This window comes from Schistocerca nitens, chromosome 9 (assembly GCF_023898315.1).
Source record: "Schistocerca nitens isolate TAMUIC-IGC-003100 chromosome 9, iqSchNite1.1, whole genome shotgun sequence".
In the NCBI taxonomy this organism is placed as follows: domain Eukaryota; kingdom Metazoa; phylum Arthropoda; class Insecta; order Orthoptera; family Acrididae; genus Schistocerca; species Schistocerca nitens.
Genome location: NC_064622.1, coordinates 166,396,710 through 166,418,532, shown reverse-complemented (window position 1 = coordinate 166,418,532; position 21,823 = coordinate 166,396,710). Strand labels below are relative to the sequence as shown.

Genomic DNA, 21,823 nt, shown 5'->3' with positions numbered 1-21,823 from the left:
CCTTTTGGGAATTCGTGCAAGTGATTTTTATCACAATGGAAAACATTTTGTGAACTTATGTGAGCTGAAAAGAGCAATATGAGAAGAGTGGGCATCAATTTTACTGCAAGAACTACGAATCCTAACAAAATCAATGTCTAAGAGAATTTTTGAGGTAATTAGGAATAACAGAGGATGGGCAAAGTACTAACAATGCAATAACACAACAGGACAGTGAGTGCCTTTATATGAGTTTCAACCTTGTGTTACTCGTTATGAAAGACACTATGTAATTCCATCATGATTGTTTGTCTCTTATGTATCAACTACTTTCATAATAAATTCGATACATCTACGCCTCAGACACTGTGCTATTACTTTCCTTGGAACTCTGCCTTTATACTGATTTCCACCACTGTATCTGTGAAAAAGATACTGACAAGTAACAGTGAGAGGTACTTGTCCAAATCTACAATGCTGTGTGTAAAGGTAAATATAAATTATTCTATGATGGACTGACAGTCCAGTTCAGATCTGTTCGTGTGTATTGAGTGTTGAGTTGCCCACAGTTGCGAGAATGTGTTTTATCTTTGGAACTTAAGTGTTTAATTAACTAAGATATCAGAACCCACACTCAATTTTAAACAGGAGGGGAACCTATTAGCTTATTGACCTACATCAAACACTTAAGTACAGAAGCTAAAGCTGTCTTCCAACCCGAAGGTTAGTTTGAACACCACAGTGCTTTACTTGGAATGGTCCCATTGGAAATGGTATGCCCTTTCACCCCTCTGACCTTTGAACTTACTTACATAGCGTATTATATGGGGACCTACAATTGGCATAGTCTCTGAACAATGGCACTACTTGGCATTTTAACACACACAAATGGTTACAAGAGGTGAAAGAAGCAACAAGGGCCAGAAAAAATCTTAGGTCTGATCTGAGATTGAGCCCTGGTCCTTGGGACAGTTACCCACCAAGTCGTATTCTAAGATTATATTGAGTAAATCACCCAACCACATGTCAAACAAGATGGAAGTGGTTTATAATTTCTTTCCCCGCTCTACAATTGCTTTCCACCCAGTCATGGCAAGTAATTCAACTCTTCACTAATTTTCACATATGAAATGACCACAACCATTAAATGGGTAAGGTAGTTACACAAGCACTCTTAATTTCTTCATTAAAAGTCTTGTTCTCCACATCTGAACAGAAATAGTTTTCTTCATTTGGCATTTACATCTGGCACATCCACTGCGAGGTCCATATTAATGGAGAGACACAGTATGTGTCTTGTGTTCTATGAAAAATTGTTCCACAATTACAAATGGAATGTATCAGAGTGCATGCCATTATAAAAAGCATGAAGTTTTCCTTCTTTATTCCATTTACTGTTTGAACTCACTCAATACAATGGGACGTTCAAAGAGACAAATGATTACAATCTTAGAACAAGGATTGTCCCAAATTCTTTGAAATTATCCAGACTGATTCAGACCAGTGAGATGACCATCAGATTCAGTCAATATGAGCACTTTTTAATATTTAGGGATCCAGAGTTATACTGCACCAACAAACAGATTTTCCATACACTTATCTGGCCAATATTGAGTTGTATTAGAAGAGTGGGTGATGCTACACAATCAATATATACCATGACTGGGACAGATTACTATGATATTATAACATGAAAGACACTTGTAATTAAGAAGCACACAATGCAAGTTAACTAAAAACATAATGACAGTAACAATGCAAATCTTTCATAGCATACAAAACAAAATTTTTGCAACTTATCCACTTACGGAGGCATCCTTCTCTTCCAGACAAGTTGATATGGACCAGTTTTGAACACTGGATTCTCTAGGCTACCTTGAGAACCAGTTACTGGTGCAATTTCTATCTTATTGTCCCATGTACCTGATACAATCCATTTGACATTGCCATCTTGATCCATGACACAGCCTTTTACCTGGAAAGCATGGTCATTTCAAATTTCTGTAAAATCTCAGATTAATGAAGCAGTTATAGGCTTATACATATTGCAATACTATATGGCAGAAACATACAGATCATGAAACTGACACTTCAGTTATTAGCAGTTTTGTCTTAATTTTTCTTTTAATGCAACATCATTCAATTTTACATACAAGACCAACACAGTTCTGTATCTTTTCCATGCTGACAGTGATGTATTGTTGGAGTGAGTAATTATTTAATCACAGCCAGACTGCTGTAATAGTTGAGTCAGGCAAGAGCCTCAGGTGTATTTTTGGGAAGCTTTCTGAACTTCAAAGGCATTGAATAATCCTTTACTGGCAGCCTGAGTGGAATGGAAAATTTTTCTCCAAGTACAAGCATAGTACGGCACTACGGAATTCTTTCTGTACATGGATCCACAGAGCGACTTTGTGATATCAATGACCTTTCCTGATTGTTCGCTTGCCAAATATAATGTGTCTATGAAGGGGTGCTATTAGCAATATGGAGAGGCTAATCAATGACAATGCTCATGGGCAAAAATAAAACCAAGCATTCTGCTTATACAGCACCAGTTTTTTAAGAAGCCTAATTATTTACAAACTTCAGAAGTTGCTCTGAATTTGTGAAAACAAGAGTGTTAGTCACAGACAATCTTGGAAGAAGAAAGGTAGCTTCAGTGGGACTGGGAAACTGAGCTTTATTTCTGAGTTTTGTAGACACAGTTTATCACGGGGACAGACAATTTTATGTTGGTAGCTTTGTTGTAGTAATAACTAATAGCAGTTTGAACTCACAAAACTGAATATGCGAAGTATGGTGGTGTTATCAGGCAGCTATTAGGTTCCTGGAAGAAGATAGGGTCAAAGAAACAGATTGGACAAGTCTTTTGAAGTGGGATTAGACCATATTGTTTCCAAAGATACTGGAGTGTGTGAATTTGGTGTAATTTTCTGACTTGACTAACTCGGAACGATAATCCCAAGAATTTTTCCTCAAATGATATTGGTATGTTTATATGGGTCTGTCAATTAATAATTTTGTCACAAATAATAGTGCAGTTATGTTGCATATTGAGATCACAGATGAACTTTCATGGCAAACTTGTGAACAGCAGCAGCAAACTACAGCTTTCTTTCAGTAAAAATATATTTAATTTGAAGTCTTATAGTACTTTTTGCTATAATATTAATACTCATTCATGAACACAAACAAGTGAAGTGCAACTCTATTCACAAAATCACCAACGATAATTTGTACTGTGGCTATGGATATAATTGTACAATGTTTAAATTATCTGAAATTAATTTTAATTTTTTACCAAATGTTATTTTGTATTTATTTTAATTTTTGCTTTTCTTGCTTCAAGTTCTTTGTATGTTTCTTGCCCACTTTATCCCCTCGCCATCCATGGCTTTGAACTACATAATATGTATCTTGGTTTCCCTTTGTAAAATTTACAATGATTTGATTTATATTTGGAATTTAGTTTGCTATACATTAAATAATACACAGCACCTATTGGAACACAACTGCTTCCTGAACACCATTAAGTGTTTCAGTAAACCATTAATACTGATAAATTTCCACTCTGCACCAGTGCTAAGGTACAAATGCAGTGTAGTTCTGGAGGTCCAAATTTTCACTTGTGTGTAACACACATTTCGTTCAAACTCAATTTATACACTGGTACCTATATAATATATAGTAATATATAACAGACAATAGAATGGCAGTCCATGTTACACTGGACAGTGGTATAAAAGTGCTTCAATTAAAAAGCCAAACAGCAGAAGAAACAACCACTGGACGATATTAAACTTGCATTCATTCTGTTGTCCAGTTCATATGAACTTTAGGTGCAATGTCATTCAAAAGGACTCTAAATTATGGTACTTACAATGAACTAGAATCAAAGTGAAAGGTATGTATATGTTGTCCAAAGCACTGGGAATTATGTTCAAATTGAAAGTATAATGGTATGCAAACTGAACATAAATAATAGCAATGTTTATCATGCAACACAAAAACGAAAATCAGCTGATCACTAGTTATTAAAACCACAGCAATTTGGCGTCTCAGCATCTTGCAGACAAGATACACGAAGACAAAACTTGTTAATGGGGATTTGGGTAGGAAGGAACTTCAAAACAAAATAAGACTTTTTCTCACTAGCTCTACTACAGAGGTACTGAGACAATGAATTTCAAAGTGGAATGAAGTTGTCACTCAAATTATTTTAGTGGTAGACAAATGCTGTTGTAGGTTCATACCTAAAATTAGTCCAATTTTAATATATATATCAGATCTCTTTCCAAGAGTCATCAAGCATATTTTCTCAGGTTTTCCAGCAGATCTTACAATATTGTTTCTGCAATGCGAAAACTGAGATGGCCGAGACAAATATCACTAATCAAGTGTTTCAAGGAATCCCCAGCTAAAAACAAAATGTTTATAACCTATGTGTCCATTTGATAGTGGCCCAAAATTTATCTTTTGGGATGTTTTGTTTAACAACATGTAGAAATAGGGACAGCAAAAAGCAAAGAATAACAGAACTCCAGCAGTGGCTGAGTAGCACTGCTGCATAGCAGTAGCAGACAGACTGATTGTGTGGCATGGGCCAGCACATGAGATGAGGCCAGTTCAGCATAGAAGGCATGTCTTTTGTTATCAACTACACTGGTGACTAATCAAGATCACTCGACACAGACAAAGTATAATGCCAATCAATATATTACTTTCAAGACGCTTTCCCAGATCAACCTGGTGCCTTAGCTTCCAAATTTTTAATTCAGCAGTATTTAATTGTGTTTTCCTACATTTCTTGATCAACTAAAACTAGCCAGCTCTAATGACATTTGGGACAGGTCTTTTCAGTAAACATTTGTTTCCTCACTTCGCCAAGTAATGTTGTCCTGCATGCTGTCCCACAAAGTCTAATTCCAAATTCCTTTTTAAAATTGCAAAGAAAATAAGCCTAATGATTCATAACCCTCCTAAGGGTCAGTAGACTGATTTTCCCTGTTTAGGAGGAAGAGAAGTAGTGTCCACATTAGGATCATTAGCACACAATAGAAATGATGCACTGATTCAGATGAGGGAGACTATTTCCCTCACAAAAGTATCCCATTATAGTATCCAGAAGTACTGCAGAAGTCCAAATCTACAGTAGTCACTACCACACCAAGCAAAAATTGCAGTTAAGTACTGCTTGCTTTTTTTTGTAGACAAGCAATTTTTTTTAAGAACATTATTCACTACTTATCAATGTTGTAGAATTCCTGATACACTGTTCATATACCTTTGATTTGTTACATTTATTTATTTATTCATGTGTTTAGTATGAGAATTTCAGGATACGAGTTACGATGTACTAACACAGAAAATGATTTGCTGAAAACTAACACTGTATGGTGAACACTACGTGCCTAAGAAATAGCAAATTGAAAGATATAACTGAGACTTAGAGAAAGCTTTTGACAATGTTGACTGGAATACTCTCTTTCAAATTCTAAAGGTGGCAGGGGTAAAATACAGGGAGCGAAAGGCTATTTACAATTTGTACAGAAACCAGATGGCAGTTATAAGAGTCGAGGGACATGAAAGGGAAGCAGTGGTTGGGAAGGGAGTAAGACAGGGTTGTAGCCTCTCCCCGATGTTATTCAATCTGTATATTGAGCAAGCAGTAAAGGAAACAAAAGAAAAATTCGGAGTAGGTATTAAAATCCATGGAGAAGAAATAAAAACTTTGAGGTTCGCCGATGACATTGTAATTCTGTCAGAGACAGCAAAGGACTTGGAAGAGCAGTTGAACGGAATGGATGGTGTCTTGAAGGGAGGATATAAGATGAACATCAACAAAAGCAAAACGAGGATAATGGAATGTAGTCTAATTAAGTCGGGTGATGTTGAGGGTATTAGATTAGGAAATGAGACACTTAAAGTAGTAAAGGAGTTTTGCTATTTGGGGAGTAAAATAACTGATGATGGTCGAAGTAGAGAGGATATAAAATGTAGACTGGCAATGGCAAGGAAAGCATTTCTGAAGAAGAGAAATTTGTTAACATCGAGTATAGATTTAAGTGTCAGGAAGTCATTTCTGAAAGTATTTGTATGGAGTGTAGCCATGTATGGAAGTGAAACATGGACGGTAAATAGTTTAGACAAGAAGAGAATAGAAGCTTTCGAAATGTGGTGCTACAGAAGAATGCTGAAGATTAGATGGGTAGATCACATAACTAATGAGGAGGTACTGAATAGGATTGGGGAGAAGAGGAGTTTGTGGCACAACTTGACCAGAAGAAAGGATCGGTTTGTAGGACATGTTCTGAGACATCGAGGGATCACCAATTTAGTATTGGAGGGCAGCGTGGAGGGTAAAAATTGTAGGGGGGAGACCAAGAGATGAATACACTAAGCAGATTCAGAAGGATGTAGGTTGCAGTAGGTACTGGGAGATGAAGAAGCTTGCACAGGATAGAGTAGCATGGAGAGCTGCATCAAACCAGTCTGAGGACTGAAGACAACAACAACAACAACAACAACAACAACAACAACTGTTTATTTACTCAATATAGGACTTGGAGAGGTGGAAAATTCCTTAGAAACAATTTCAGTCTCTTCATGCCCTTAGTGAAGTCTTCTTTCAGAACTGTCCATTGTGGCCCCCAGTCTCCAAATAGACTTTAAACATGAACTTTCAGATTTAGAATGAAAAAAAAATCATCTAAAGCTTACAAATCTGGTGAATAATATATGTGATAAACACTGAGATTTGCATTTTGGTGAAGAAATGGTGATTCATTGTTGCCAAATGAACCTGAGAAGTATTGTGCAGCAGGAGGGGGAAGGTGAAGAACTCCAGGGGAAGTATTTGAACTTGTAAATGAATTCATGCTGCCCAACAGAATTCCTTATTTATTCTTTTACCCAGAGGTACAATTTACTGTTCAGCATAGCCTGTACCTGCAATACTTAAGCCTTAAGGATGTTTCAACAGCCCACTTGGAACACAAACTTTTTATTTCAAGGGTCTTAGGCAAAAATTTGCACTCATGAAATAATATCTAAAAGTTCCCATTGTAGTCAGTGACTGATATCAAAGTCTTGTCAATATTAAACTCTACTATCCATATGGTCACACGTGTCAGATCATGAGTTACTAAACATGCATAGTACTTAGGTTTTTTAAAACCCTCTCAAGTTTCATAAATATACTAGTGGTGTTTAACATTTCTTCCATGATTAGAGCTGTTGCTTTCCAACACAAATCCATTCAGCAACTATAACGTTAGGTTAGGCCCGAGTTGTCTGTCTTCCTTCACAAAAGTATTTGACTCCCCAAAAAACAACTAAATCAGTGGTGACTCACGTATGGTAACTCACTGTATACCTGCAGAATAGTTCAAGTGCTGTTAAGACAATGTACAGAAATGGGTAATTTAAAATAGGCAAACCAGAAAAAGGAAAACATTCAGAATGAAAAACCACAGAACAAAGTTGTGAACACTGGCCTCTCTGTTTCCTTTCCTCCTGGCTTCTTCATCTCTACCTCCTCCCAAAAATCTATCCGTAACAGCCACCCAGCATACAATGAATGTGCTGGCATGTTTGTCATAGTTAAATGTGGGGTGCACAATACCTGCATTTTTTTCTTTTTATCAATGTTAAAAGTACTAATATGAAGAGTTAACAAATGCTTAAATGTTTACATAATCATAAGTGAAATGACTTTATAATTAACAACTTGGCAGTAATAGTGTATTTTACTACAACAGACGAGGACTGCCTGTAGAGGTGAGGTACAGTGGTAACTGTGTGGGGCCCCAAAACTGCTACAGCAGCTGTGAAGGCTCTGCAGCAGCCATGAAAAGTGATGGGCAATGTGGCTCTGGTGAAGCTACAAAAGGCCCAGCAGCCCAGTAGTGGATACCCCACTCACTTCCAATAATTAATCAAGTTTTGAATCAAAATCAATGCCAAAAGTGACAGAGCTCAACAATGGAAAATCCAGGATGGAATAATGACAGGACTGAAAGTGACAAAGCCTTTGAACAGATGTGTCAGGTGTAATGGTCAACATGGTCCTGATGAGATACAAATATGTCCATGGAAATATGTAAGAGTTGGCACAATTAATGTTGTGTCGTAGAAAAGAATGCAAGAATTCAGATCACATGGACAATGACAGACAGGAACACACTGACAAAGGGAGCAAGCTAAGTAAGAAAGGGACTGGTAGTAAGGTGCCGGAATAAGGATATAAGATGTGGTGGTCAGGATGAGACAAAAGAAGGAATCATGTCACAGTAATATTTGCTCAAGAACTGGCAAACAAAGTATTTAATGTGGGAAATATAAACAGAATAATTACAGTTAAGGTAATGATGGAAGGAAACAGTTTTGATATAGTCCAGGTTTATGCTCCTCAAATAGGATGCAAAACAGACGAGAAGGAAGAATTTATCACTAAACTGCTGTAACACCTAATCACACTGTGATTGCAGGAGACTGTAATGCTACAGTTGGGAACGACAGAAGAGGATATGAAAAAGTCTTAGGAAACCACAGAGAAGATAACAAAAATGAGGAAGGTGAGGTATAACTACACACATGTCTGAGAAATAAATGGATAATTTATTGGTATAAGAAAACAAATAGTCACAAGTTTACCAGGTACAGTTGAAATTTGAAACAGAAATCCATAATACACTATATAATAATAATGGAAGAAATCAGATGTGAAAGTGATACCAAGCATTAATCTCGATCGAGACCACAAACTATTGCTGGGGACACTAAAGAAATTCAAGGTACACATGGGCTAAAGTCAGGTGCTGGAAACTGAACCTGAGACCCAAGTGATATACAGAGAGAAGATTTAGACAAAGCTCCCTAAAGACAAGAGGAAGGGTGTAGAAGAATGGAGGAGGTTCAAACAGGCCTTAGTCAAGAAAGCAGAGGAAACATGTGGAGGGACATCAACAAAAGTAAGACACAAAGAAACCCCATGTTGGAAATAGATAGTTGCACAATGGTTCAAAAACAGAATGGAATATAACAAAAGACAAATAGAAAAGACTAAGTAGTGCAGCAGGTAAATGATAGCACTGGCTAAGATCAAAATTAACAAAAGAATAAGAAGAGAATTTTAAGGATGACAAGAAGCTATTACACCACATATTAGGTAACAGAAGCAAGTGAAAAGAAAATACTTCAAAAATCATCAATAAAGAAGGAAAATTCATGTCTGAGGAAGAAAAAGTTAAAAAACTACACCACCATTGCAGAGGAAATAAAAAATTATGATCTGTTTTGTTGGGCATGGAGAAAGCTGTATTAGAAATGAAAAATGCCAGTGCTCCTGTGCTAGATAAAATCACAGTGGAAATTATCAAAGCCACAAGATCTATCGGAATTCATTGGCTATACAGAATAATGAGGATAGTATGGACATATGGAAAGATTCCCATCGACTGGCCAAAGGCAATAATTGCAACTATCTTTAGGAAGGGTAACAAGTTGCTCTTATGAGAATCACAGAGGAATAGCACTACTATTCCACTGCATGAAGATTTATGAAATGACAATTTTATAGAAAATCAGGAATAAGATAGAACCACAACTAAGGGAAGAATAACAAGGATTTCAACCTGGGAGATCAACTGTAAATGCCATATTTACAGCCAGACAAGGTGCAGGAAAGAAATGGGGGTTGGGAAAGACACTGTAGTCACATTCATATATAAACTACGTGATCAGAAGTATCCAGACACCTGGCTGAAAATGGCTTAAAAGTTCGTGGAACATTCCATCGGTAATGCTGGAATTCAATATGGTCCTGGCCCATCCTTAGTCTTGCATGCATATGTTCAATCAGGTGCTGGAAGGTTTCTTGGGGAATGGCAGACCATTCTTCACAGAGTGCTACACTGAGGAGAGGTATCGATGTTGGTTGGTGAGGCCCGCCACAAAATCAGCGTTCTAAAACATCCAAAAGGTGTTCTATAGGATTCAGGTCAGGACTCTGTGAAGGCCAGTCCATTACAGGGATGTTATTGTCGTGTAACCACTCCGCCACAGGCCGTGCATTATGAACAGGTGGTCGATCATGTTGAAAGATGCAATTGCCATCCCTGCATTGCTCTTCAACAGTGGGAAGCAAGAAGGTGCTTAAAGCATCAATGTAGGCCTTTGCTGTGATAATGCCATGCAAAACAACAAGGCGTGCAAGCCCCCTCCATGGTAAACACGACCACAATGTAACACCACTGCCTCCGAATTTTACTGTTGGCACTAAACACGCTGGCAGATGACATTCACCGGGCATTCACAGTACCCACACTTTGCCATCAGATCACCACAATGTGTACCGTGATTCGTCACTCCACACAATGTTTTTCCACTGTTCAATCATCCAATGTTTACGCTCCTTACAACAAGCGAGGCGTCGTTTGGCATTTACCAGCGATATGTGTGGCTTATGAGCAGCTGCTCGACCATGAAATCCAAGTTCTCACCACCCGCCTAACTGTCATAATACTTTCAGTGGATCCTGATGCAGTTTGGAATTCTTGGGTGATGGTCTGGATAGATGTCTACCTATTATACATTACGACCCTCTTCGACTGTTGGCGGTCTCTTTCAGTCAACAGATGAGGTCGGCCTGTAAGCTTTTGTGCAATACGTATCCCTTCACGTTTCCACTTCACTACCACATCAGAAACAGCAAACTTCGGGATGTTTAAGATTGTGGAAATCTTGCATATAGATGTGACAAGTGACACCCAATCACCTGACCACGTTCGAAGTGCACAAGTTCCGCAGAGCCCCTCATTTTGCTCTATCACGATGTCTAATGACTACTGAGGTCACTGATACGGAATACTTGGCAATAAGTGGCAGCACAATGCACCTAATACGAAAAATGTATGTTTTTGAGGGTGTCCGGATAATTTTGATTACACAGTGTACAAAAAGGCTTATGACACTGTTAGAAGAGAAGAGAGATGGCAAGGTCTGAATAGACTGTAGCTGTCAAAATCAATGCAATTGAGAATCAGAAACATGTACAAAAATGCTTGAATTGTTTTGTAATAAACAGTACAAAATCAGAACGGTTTATAATGGGCAGAGCGGTTCAGCAAGGAAGTGTGCTCTCATCAGAGCTTTTTAATATAGCTGTGGACAACATCACAATGAAAGTGTGCCAAGGCTCGGCAGCAGACGTCTTGAAAATCATAGCATATGCAGTTGATGTGACGATTTGGGAAGAAAATGGGCAAAAATTTTAACAACTAAATATCTGGCTGAGAGTAATTGAAGGAGCATTTATGGAAATAAGCTTAACAAAAAGTGAAGTAATGACAGTCAGCAGGGGAAATGAAAAAATGAAGGACGTAACTTGCAATGGAAAAATTATCAAAGAAGTAAATGCTTTCAAGAATCTGGGAAGTAACTTAAACAAGAAAGTAAACATCAACAGCAAAATTACAGTGAGAATATAAAACGGTTCAAAATTTTATTATTGTGTATCAGACAAACTATAAACTGGAAAATACCTGCTAAAACAAAGATCATGATGTACACGTCACATACTCTACCAGTTTTGAAGTATGGATCAGAAACCTAGACTTTTTAAAAAGAAAGATCTGAACAGAATACAAACAACAGATTCACTTCCTATGCGGGATCCTGGGTAAGACAAGAAGGGACAGGATAAGAAATGAAACATTACAAAACACCCTGCAGATCAAGCCCCCAAAAGAAACTTTAGAGAGTAATAGGCTTAAACGGTTTGACCACATTAAAAGAATGGGACCAGAGACATTTCTATAAGAGCCCTACAATGGACACAATCTGGACAAAAGACCAATTGGATGATCACAAATAAGATGGAGAGACTAGATGAAGGATGATCTGAATCAAAGAGGACTGCTGTGGGAGGAGATGCTAAATCATAGACTGTGGGAGAAGCTTGCGTGAGGCTCTCAACAAGCTGCACAAGCAGAAACATTTCAGAGAGAAGAAGAATTTCAAATATTTTCACATTCCGTTTTGCAGACATAAATCATTTGAAAGAAGTCATTACACACTTCTGTCTGTAAAATCTTTAATGCAATGTGATATCTTCAGATTTTATCCATCGTATCAGTGCCTTGTAATGTATGGGATATACACGTATCAGATAGCATTGTTTGATGGCATAGATTGCCAGATGAAAGATATAGACTTCTGACAACTGACACTTAGAGTTTGAACCAAAGTGAGAGAAGCCTGCAAAGAAAATGAATGGAGTATCTTCTCTACTCGCCCCTCCACGCACCAGTTTCACTTCTTCATGGCATAGCAGTGATACAGCAGCATCAGTTCCAGTACAAATGCAATCTTCACTAACAGCATTAATGAATAAGTGAAAAACACACACAGTGAACATCAAATTTGGAACAGCGTGAATTAGGTGGGAAGCTACTCAGAGCAACTAGCAAATTACTGACTTTAGAATTTTAACCTTTATTGGTGAAATGAACAATGTATTTATAATTGACAGCAAGTTCGTACAAACTGTGACATAATAAGAGTAAGCTACAAAGAAGACTCCAAGTGTTGAACTCTGCTTCCAACCTGGATTTTCTGGTTGGAACTTTAAGAACATAAAAAGTGGAGAGAATTGACATCACAAACATATCCGTATTTTCCTGCCTAGTGCATGCAGATTGCATTCCATCATATTCAGAACATCACATTGATGGAGGAAAAAGAGTGTAACCTATGCAATAGTGTATATACAGCAATGAGCAAGATGACAATTTTTTTCCCCATCCTCTCCCACATAATCAATCTGCTGCAGTTCCTGAAAAAGGAATTTAGGTTTCCTGTAGCTGGAGTTACTACGAAATGTTCTGTCTTCACACAGAAGATTATTTGAGCTATCCACATTGTACACATACTATAATAATCTATGTAATGTATTTCAAACCCATCTCTTGCCATATTGAAAAATATGTAGTTATGGTACTCGCTAAAACAGATTTAAATTGTTTTGGATTAAAGGCGACCAATCACCAGAAAGCAGAAATGATGAAACATTGATAGGCACGCACTAAGATAAACAAAAACTGCTGTCTTTCTGAGTGTAACTTTCTGTGTGTGCCTACTGATGGTTCAACGCTTCTGCTTTTCTCTGAGTGGTCTCCTTGAATCCAAAAGTACTTATATCCTATTAGAACTTTGCTATAACAAAGAAAGATTTAAAATACCTCTCATAACTGGACAGTAACTATGGACACTGTGCCCACACAAATAAAGAATTTAAAATAATGTAAACTGATGTGTGGCATGCACACACATGCAGACACAGAGGCGTGCGGGGGAGCAGCCGATTGCTCCGTCCCGTTGCCCGCACTGGAAGTAGTCTAGCTCAGCTGCACAGGCAACAGAGTGTGAGAGCCGCAATGTGCTATCAAGGCCTGCGGCTCATTCATGTACACAGCTGAGCCAAGGTGCCAACTGGGCTTGGTTCCATCAGGAAACAGGCAGTGCTTGGGAGATGGGACTAATTGGCCACACACTTGTAGAATTGCTTTCTGAATTATCTGCATTCCTTCAAGAATCATAAAGGTCTGATATGCTAGGAATGGGGCATACTTGATCAATTACAAAGGAAAATGATGCTTAATGAAAAATGATTCATATAACAAAAAAAAGTACTAACCAGAACATGGAAGCTATTGAATTCAAAGCAAACAGTTTAATAGCCCGAATGTTTTTATAATGCTTTACATTTCACCTGTACCACATGAAAACAGCTGATGAAGCTCTTGCACGATGGGTATGTCTCATATGTAATATTAAAGTATTTTCCACTTTTCTGTTGTTCTTTTTGTCTTCGATACAAAGACTGGTTTGATGTAGCTCTCCATGCTACTCTATCCTGTGAAAGCCTGTTCATCTCAGAGTAACTACTGCAACCTACATCATTCTGAGTCTGCTTGCTGTATTTGTCACTCAGTCTTCCTCTACAATATTAATGCCCCACACTTCACTCGAGTACTACATTGGTAATTCCTTGATGTCTCAGAATATGTCCTACCAACCGATCCCTTCTTCTGGTCAAGTTGCACCATATACTTCTTGCCTCCCAATTCCTGTTCACTACCACCTTATTAGTTACATCATCGACCGACTTAATCTTCAACATTCTTCTGTCCCATCAACCAATCCCTTCCTTTGTTTTGGTCAAGTTGTGCCATAAATTTATTTCCCTAATTCTGCTCAGTACCACCTCATTAGTTACATTACCAACCAACCTAATCTTCAACATTCTTCTGTAACTGCTATTCTCTTTTTGTCTAAAAGGTTTATCATCCGTGTTTCACTTCCATTGATGGCTACGCTCCAGACAAATATTTTCCAAACACTTAAAATCTATATTTGATAACAAATTTCTTTCTTCAGAAACACTTTACTTGCCATTTCCGGTCTACATTTTATATCCTCTTTACTTCAGCCATCATTAGTTAGTTTGCTGCCCAAATAGCAAAACTCATCCTCTACTAAAGTGTCTTGTTTCCTAATCTAAATCCTAAGTATCACCCAATTTAATTCAACTACATTTCATCATCCTGGTTTTGCTTTTGTTGATGTTCATCTTATATCCTTCTTCCACGACACTGTCCATTCTGTTCAGCAGCTCTTCCAAGTCCTTTGCTGTCTCTGACAGGATAACAATGTCATCAGCAATCCTTAAAGTTTTTATTTCTCCTCCCTGAACTTTAATTTCTACTCCAAATTTTTCTTTTGTTTCCTTTACTGTACACATAACTTTTCTGTTAATCTAAAAGTTTTCATTATGGAACTAACTAGCTCACTCCTTCCTCAGAATTCATTGAGGAGGATATGACTGCTTTGCACGTGACATAACATTGAATTCAGGAACCATAGAAGGTAAAGACAGTTGCAAATTATTTTTCCTGTGAAGTTTGATTCTGATTATATTTTTTATATATGTGTAAAAGGTAAAGCCTTTTTGCACAGGTATGTGTATGAGACAGGTAATAAACATGTTACTGCTTTATTTGATAGCATTGGAAGCTCAGTCTTTAAACTTAACAGAAATTTATTGGTGACAAAGATTTATTTTCCGTTAATCAATGGAAGTTTCGAATAGCTGCTCATTTCAATTTACACATCATGTAGATTCCAAAATTATTGTCTTTTCCAAGTGACTGTGAATACAGTCATCATTACTAGATAGAGGAGGGACACAGTGTGAAACTTTTCCAAATACCTTCACATGCTCTTAAATTTTATTCTTGACTTTTCGTCTGAAGTACGATGAATTGCTACTACGAAATCATGAAGGGTATCCGAGCACTCAATTTGCTTGGAATTTAGACATATTTCCCAAACTGCAAGGCTTTTACTAAATGATTCACACAGTCTTGTACATTACACAGGTTTATATTTGGTCCGTGAAGTAATAAATTTCAGTTTATTTTTTAACAATATTTCTTTAAATAAACTACTACAGCTGGAAGCCAGACTTTGCCTACGGAAAGGTGTACCTGGTGAGAAAAAAATAATCATCATACAATTTAAGAACAGTTCTGCTGTAATATAACCACCTTACACCTGTGTTAGTCAATAAAAATTTTTAAGTACTTAGGTTAGTCTTACAAAATTTTGCAAATTAGTAGGATGACCATTAGTAAAATTAACTATTTTCACCGCTTTGTAAGGTACACAGGTTGTTCACATGCACGTAACAGTAAGTTGATTTAATATTTACAAGCAATGGTGGAGATTTAAGTAACCATATTGTTGCTGATGTTACAATCATCAGTTACTTTAATATAAGACCAGAAGTAAAGTACTGTGTCGGTAAATACTGTGCAAAAGTAAAAAAAAATGCTTGCGAAGAGATTTTGTTTCACGCCTGAACCAGTATGACGCCTGGCGGGTGTGCGACTTGATGAACAGCCAAGCCGCATGGGCGCACTTGGGTTCTGGTGGGGCACTGCTTGGCCCAACAAGCCCCAATGTGGCTGGACAGGCTGACTGGGCAGCACAAGTCGAGGCTCATCCAGCAGTCAACACTACAGTCCTGGGTGGGCCATGCAGGTCCAGTGGATCCCTCCGTATCAGCTTCAAAGTTCAGGTGCATTTTATACTTGAAATTAATATGAAAATGTCCAGTGTTTGATTTAAAATTCCCACCAGTCTTAAAAATAACCATATATTTGATGCGACGGGAAAAATCTATCTGGCAATACTGGATTCAACGGGCAGCAGCAGCAGCGCACCGATGCAACAAATATGAGTTGCGGAGATTCACCAGTTTGCTGAAACTGCCTGCCTCCCACTCTGCCATCACAAACCTGGACACTGACTAGCCCATAATGCTTCATTGCAATCTATGGTGCCAGTGAACTTGAATTGAAATTGATCTGTGTTATTGGTTACAGTACAACATTTTTGTTAGTAGCTACTTTCTAAATGGAAAAAATAAAAGGTATTCATATGTTGCGGGCAATCAAACCAGTGAGTCAGTGGATAAAAGAATCATAGTCAAGAGTGAGAGAAGGCATTACTGTTAAATCTTTCAAGAAATACGGCATCAGTAACAGTCTTGGTGGCAGTGAAGAAGACAACAATGAAAAGGAAGAGGAAGAAAGTTCAGATGACTATTTTCAGAGATGTTAAAGGTCAGTTTGGTTTTATAAACTAAGAATTTTTTTCGCATGGCTTTGTAACTCAATAATAAAAATGGTAAAATGTTTTTCTTTAAACTGCTTAGAAATTAAAGTGCATCTTACACTCCATGGTGTGTTACAGTCTGTAAAATATGGTATGTTCTCCCAGAATCCTCTTGTCCTCAATTTATTCAAACCCCTACCCCACACCCACCTCCAGCTCTGCCCCATGAACCCAATTTCACTTCTCCAGCATTCACACCCTCTTCCCCAGTCTCCCATTTCCTTTCCTCTATCCCCTTCTCCACACCATTGTTTACTACATACAAGTGTTGCCTGAAGACAGAATGATTTCTCTGGTGGCAGATTATTACCCCACATGGCTGCTGCCCCTTCCTCTCAGCTGCCAATCACCCTCCTCCAGCTCCCAATATTCTCTATCACTCCCAACTAGCCTTCTCCCCCTCTTACTCCATCCAACAACCTCTCACACCAGTTGGGACACAGTCCCGGCACAGGTGTGATCTAGCACTCACTGTGTGTGTGTGTGTGTGTGTGTGTGTGTGTGTGTGTGTGTGTGAGTAGGTGGGCGCGCGCATGTGTGTGGTGGGGGTGTCAGGTTATGTATTTATGTATACTCAGGTATGTGTATTTTAGCTCTGAAGTAGTACTCATCTACAAATTAACAATCTCAGTCTTCTTTATGTGCCGATTGATGAATCAACCATATATCTTTACTCCTTCAATTATTTATCCCATTAAGAACTTTCCATTGCCATATAAATGTCAACCAGCTGCATGTAGCTGCATGTAACTGCTTGTTTCTTGCATACAGTATCATACACACAGTCTGTTCTAGAAGTTCTACGACAAAATTTTTGCACGAGAGCTAGTTGCGCTCTTACTCAAACTACTATGTTATTATTTGGGCTGAAGTTTCCTGTACTAGCAGATTTCTTTGAACTGGTTGAAAACAATTTATTTTCTGTACACAAAATCTGTGAAGGTGCAGGTCTGTTCTCTGTCATCATTTTCCAGCCAACAGAAGAGTTGTTCCATTGCTGATATTGGCCAAGAGAGAGGTATTCACCTGATTTGACCCTAGTAGACTTCAAGCTCTTCCCAAAATTCAAGTGAGAGCATTTTGATGATGCTTAATCCATTTAGAGTGTGCTTCCTATTCTGGACGGTATCCCATGTGAAGCTCTTTCCAAGGTGTTCCAGAGCTTCCTAATCGGTACTGTGGGTTTGTAGCAAGGGAAGGGATGGATGTTTAGAATTATTATGATGAACTTTTTTAAATGTCTTTATTTACTTTAATCTGAACATACTGTGGAAAAAAATCTGAAATATGCACATGCATAATTTACCTTTCTCTGAACATCCCTGGTGAAATAACTATATGGGATGTATTTCAAATGACATTTTGCTCCAGTCTTATGGTTGATAATATCCATATCACCACTTTGATCAACCCATAGCTTGCCAACTATTATATTGTGAACTGTCGTAGTCACCTTCCGCCAAGTGTAATGATTACCTATAAGAAAGACATTTTGTGAAACATACAGAGAGAGCATATGAAAAGTAACAGAAATTTATGCAACAGTGTAAACCTATCAATAATACCAAGTATGGAGACAATAGTACTCAACAAATGAAATACATATGAACTAATGTAATCAATAGACCTACAACAATAGGTGTACTGAAATTTGCACAAATGTTACACAGAAATCTTGCCCCCCTACATTTTCAGCTATTTTACAACTGATTCATAACAAAATTCTAAAAGGTGAAAATTTAAACACACATCTGAGCTGTGAACATTAAAAACGAAGTTGTTAAATAAAAAAAGAAATCTAAAAACAAATAGAATTTACTGCATCTATAAACACAAATTTCAGTTTGCAGATCATACACTACTGGCCATTAAAATTGCTACGCCACGAAGATGACATACTACAGACACGAAATTTAACCGACAGGAAGAAGATGCTGCGAGATGCAAATGATTAGCTTTTCAGAGCATTCACACGAGGTTGGCGCCAGTGGTAACACCTACAACGTGCTGACATGAGGAACGTTTCCAACCGATTTCTCATACAGAAACAGCAGTTGACCGGCATTGCCTCGTAAAACGTCATCGTGATGCCTCGTGTGAAGAGGAGAAATGTGTACCATCACGTTTCCGACTTTGATAAAGGACGGATTGTAGCCTATCGTGATTGCAGTTTATTGTATTGCAACATTGCTGCTCGTGTTGGTCGAGAACCAATGACTGTTAGCAGAATATGGAATCGGTGGGTTCAGGAGGGTAATACGGAATGCTGTGCTGGATCCCAATGGTCTCGGGGGTTAGGTTAGGTTAGGTTAGGTTAGGTTAGGTTAATCACTAGCAGTCGAGATGACAGGCATCTGATCTGCATGGCTGTAACGGATCGTGCAGCCACGTCTCGATCCCTGAGTCAACAGATGGGGACGTTTGCAAGACAACAACCATCTGCACGAACAGTTCGACGACGTTTGCAGCAGCATGGACTATCAGCTCGGAGACCATGGCTGCGGTTACCCTTGACGCTGCATCACAGAAAGGAGTTCCTGCGATGGTGTACTCAACGACGAATCTGGGTGCACGAATGGCAAAACGTCATTTTTTTGGATGAATCCAGGTTCTGTTTACAGCATCATGATGGTCGCATCCGTGTTTGGCGACATCGCGGTGAACGCACATTGGAAGCGTGTATTTGTCATCGCCATACTGGCGTATCACCCGGCGTGATGGTATGGGGTGCCATTGGTTACATGTCTCGGTCACCTCTTGTTCGCATTGACAGCACTTTGAACAGTGGACGTTACATTTCAGATGTTTTACGGCCCGTGGCTCTACCCTTCATTCAATCCCTGCAAAACCCTACATTTCAGCAGGATAATGCACGACCACATGTTGCAGGTCCTGTACGGGCCTTTCTGGATACAGAAAATGTTCCACTGCTGCCCTGGCCAGCACATTCTCCAGATCTCTCACCAATTGAAAACGTCTGGTCAATGGTGGCCGAGCAAGTGGCTCGTCACAATACGCCAGTCACTACTCTTGATGAACTGTGGTATAACGTTGAAGCTGCATGGGCAGCTGTACCTATACACGCCATCCAAGCTCTGTGACTCAATGCCCAGGCGTATCAAGGCCGTTATTATGGCCAGAAGTGGTTGTTCTGGGTACTGATTTCTCAGGATCTATGCACCCAGATTGCATGAAAATGTAATCACATGTCAGTCCTAGTATAATACATTTGTCCAATGAATACCCATTTATCATCTGCATTTCATCTTGGTGTAGCAATTTTAATGGCCAGTAGTGTATAAGGCCAGGAAAGAAGTACAAATAAAAATGAACATTGCCTACAAAGTCTCCAGTCATGAGCAATACCAAAATTAAAAACATTGTACACAAACATACAGGGTGGGCCAAAAGTCACTACCCCTGTAACCTTGTTCAATAACAAACAAAAAATTGAAATTCTGAACTTTATTGGAGCTACTGAAGAATTTATAACAGTCATTCTCAAAATGTTTTCCACCTTTGTTGATACATTTAGTCAGACAATCTGATATGCTTACACATACTCGACTACACAGTTATTTATACTATCAGTATCTTCAGAAGTGCTGTAAACAACTTCTTTCGAATTCTCAATTGTTCGTGGGTTTGTAGCATACACTTTCTTTAATGTGACCCCAAATGAAAAAAATCCATTGGTGTGAAGTCAGGTGATCTGGGTGGCATTTCTATTTCCCATTGCCATCCAATAATTCTACCACCAAATAGCTTGTCAGCAAAATTTTGCACAGCTGTTGTGTAATGCAGTGGGGCTCCATCACGCTGAAAGTAAAGTAAGATGAAGTCATCATAGGATATTTGTAGTCCCGAGATGGCACGGATTGTCAAACATTTCTAGGTAGCTACCTTCAGTTAATGTTCCATCACACAACCAAGGGCCAATTACTTCACTGCATGAGATAACATCCCAAATAGTAACACCAGGTTCATTTAACTTCTGCTCAAAAGTAATTCTACACTTCTCTGTATACCAATACATACACTCATGTCTGTTGACATGGCCTGATAGTTTGAAAGTTGCCTCATCACTCCAAATTATCTTAGAAAACATTTCATCACATTCTCTTAATTTATTTAACATGGTCTCACAAAACTGAAGCCTATCACTGGGGTCAGTCTTCCAATAGCCCATATATCAGATGAGGCATGTTAAGTTTGAATTTGGCCTAAGAAAATTCTCTGCGCAGAAGTTCAAAAAATATCCTGTTCAAAAGACAGCCTACGGACAGACTTTTTTGGGGTCTGTATAACAACTTGTAAAACTCTGAACTTAGTTTCATCACGTACTGATAGCCTACTTAACCTGTGGTAATTTGCTGCAGATCCTGTTTTCTCGAAATGTTTCTGTGAACTGTAGACAGCCTTCCTTGTAGGAGAAAATGTTTAATTCTTATTCCACTCATTTACTATCAAATTATAATCACCTTTGTATCAAGTTTTTAAAGCAAAAACTTTCTGCATTAGAAAACATCTTTACAACAGGTTAGAATCAATAATTAACTCTGTTAAAGAAATTCGATTTAATAGCAACTCACTCTTGTGTTTGTACCTGTAATTATCACAAACAAACAAAATTACCACACTGTTTTCTATGGGTTATGATGAGTAGTGACTTTTAGCCCACCAGTACAGTGAAGTCAGCATCCAGTGCAACGTGAAAATAAGCTACACCCCAGGTGACAGTAAATTTTCTCTACGTTAAGTGACAATATAAACTTTCCCTCAGAGCTGTAAAACTTAATCAATCCTCTGAATGATAAAAGGTTTCATATGCTGGTGTAGGACTTCCCAGCAAAAAATCAATTTGTTTTGGAAAGATCTTTGATGCATCATAACATGTACTCTGCATATTTTCAAAGTACAGAAGTATACATAAGAATTCCACCAAACACAGCATAGTATCTTCCAAAGCACTGAAATTGAGATTGTGCCGTATGATGCGCTTTTGTCAGCCAATCATAGCTCAAAGTCATGTGATCTCGCAAGCTAATGACAGCAGATATTCAGAGCTTAGAATACATTTTGTAGTCAGCCAATAGCAACA

General features: G+C 38.3%; 1 protein-coding gene across 2 annotated transcripts in view; it reads right to left on the bottom strand.

Moving 5' to 3' along the window:
- Positions 1-21,823, bottom strand: part of LOC126204423 (oxysterol-binding protein 1) — a 289,382-nt gene that overhangs the window by 17,069 nt on the left and 250,490 nt on the right. For both annotated transcript variants that reach the window (XM_049938811.1, XM_049938812.1), the window contains 2 exons: positions 18,029-18,198; positions 1,788-1,954 (listed from right to left, as the gene is read on the bottom strand). In XM_049938811.1, coding sequence (XP_049794768.1) covers positions 1,788-1,954; positions 18,029-18,198 — 337 coding nt within the window. The remainder of the gene's footprint in view (positions 1-1,787; positions 1,955-18,028; positions 18,199-21,823) is intronic.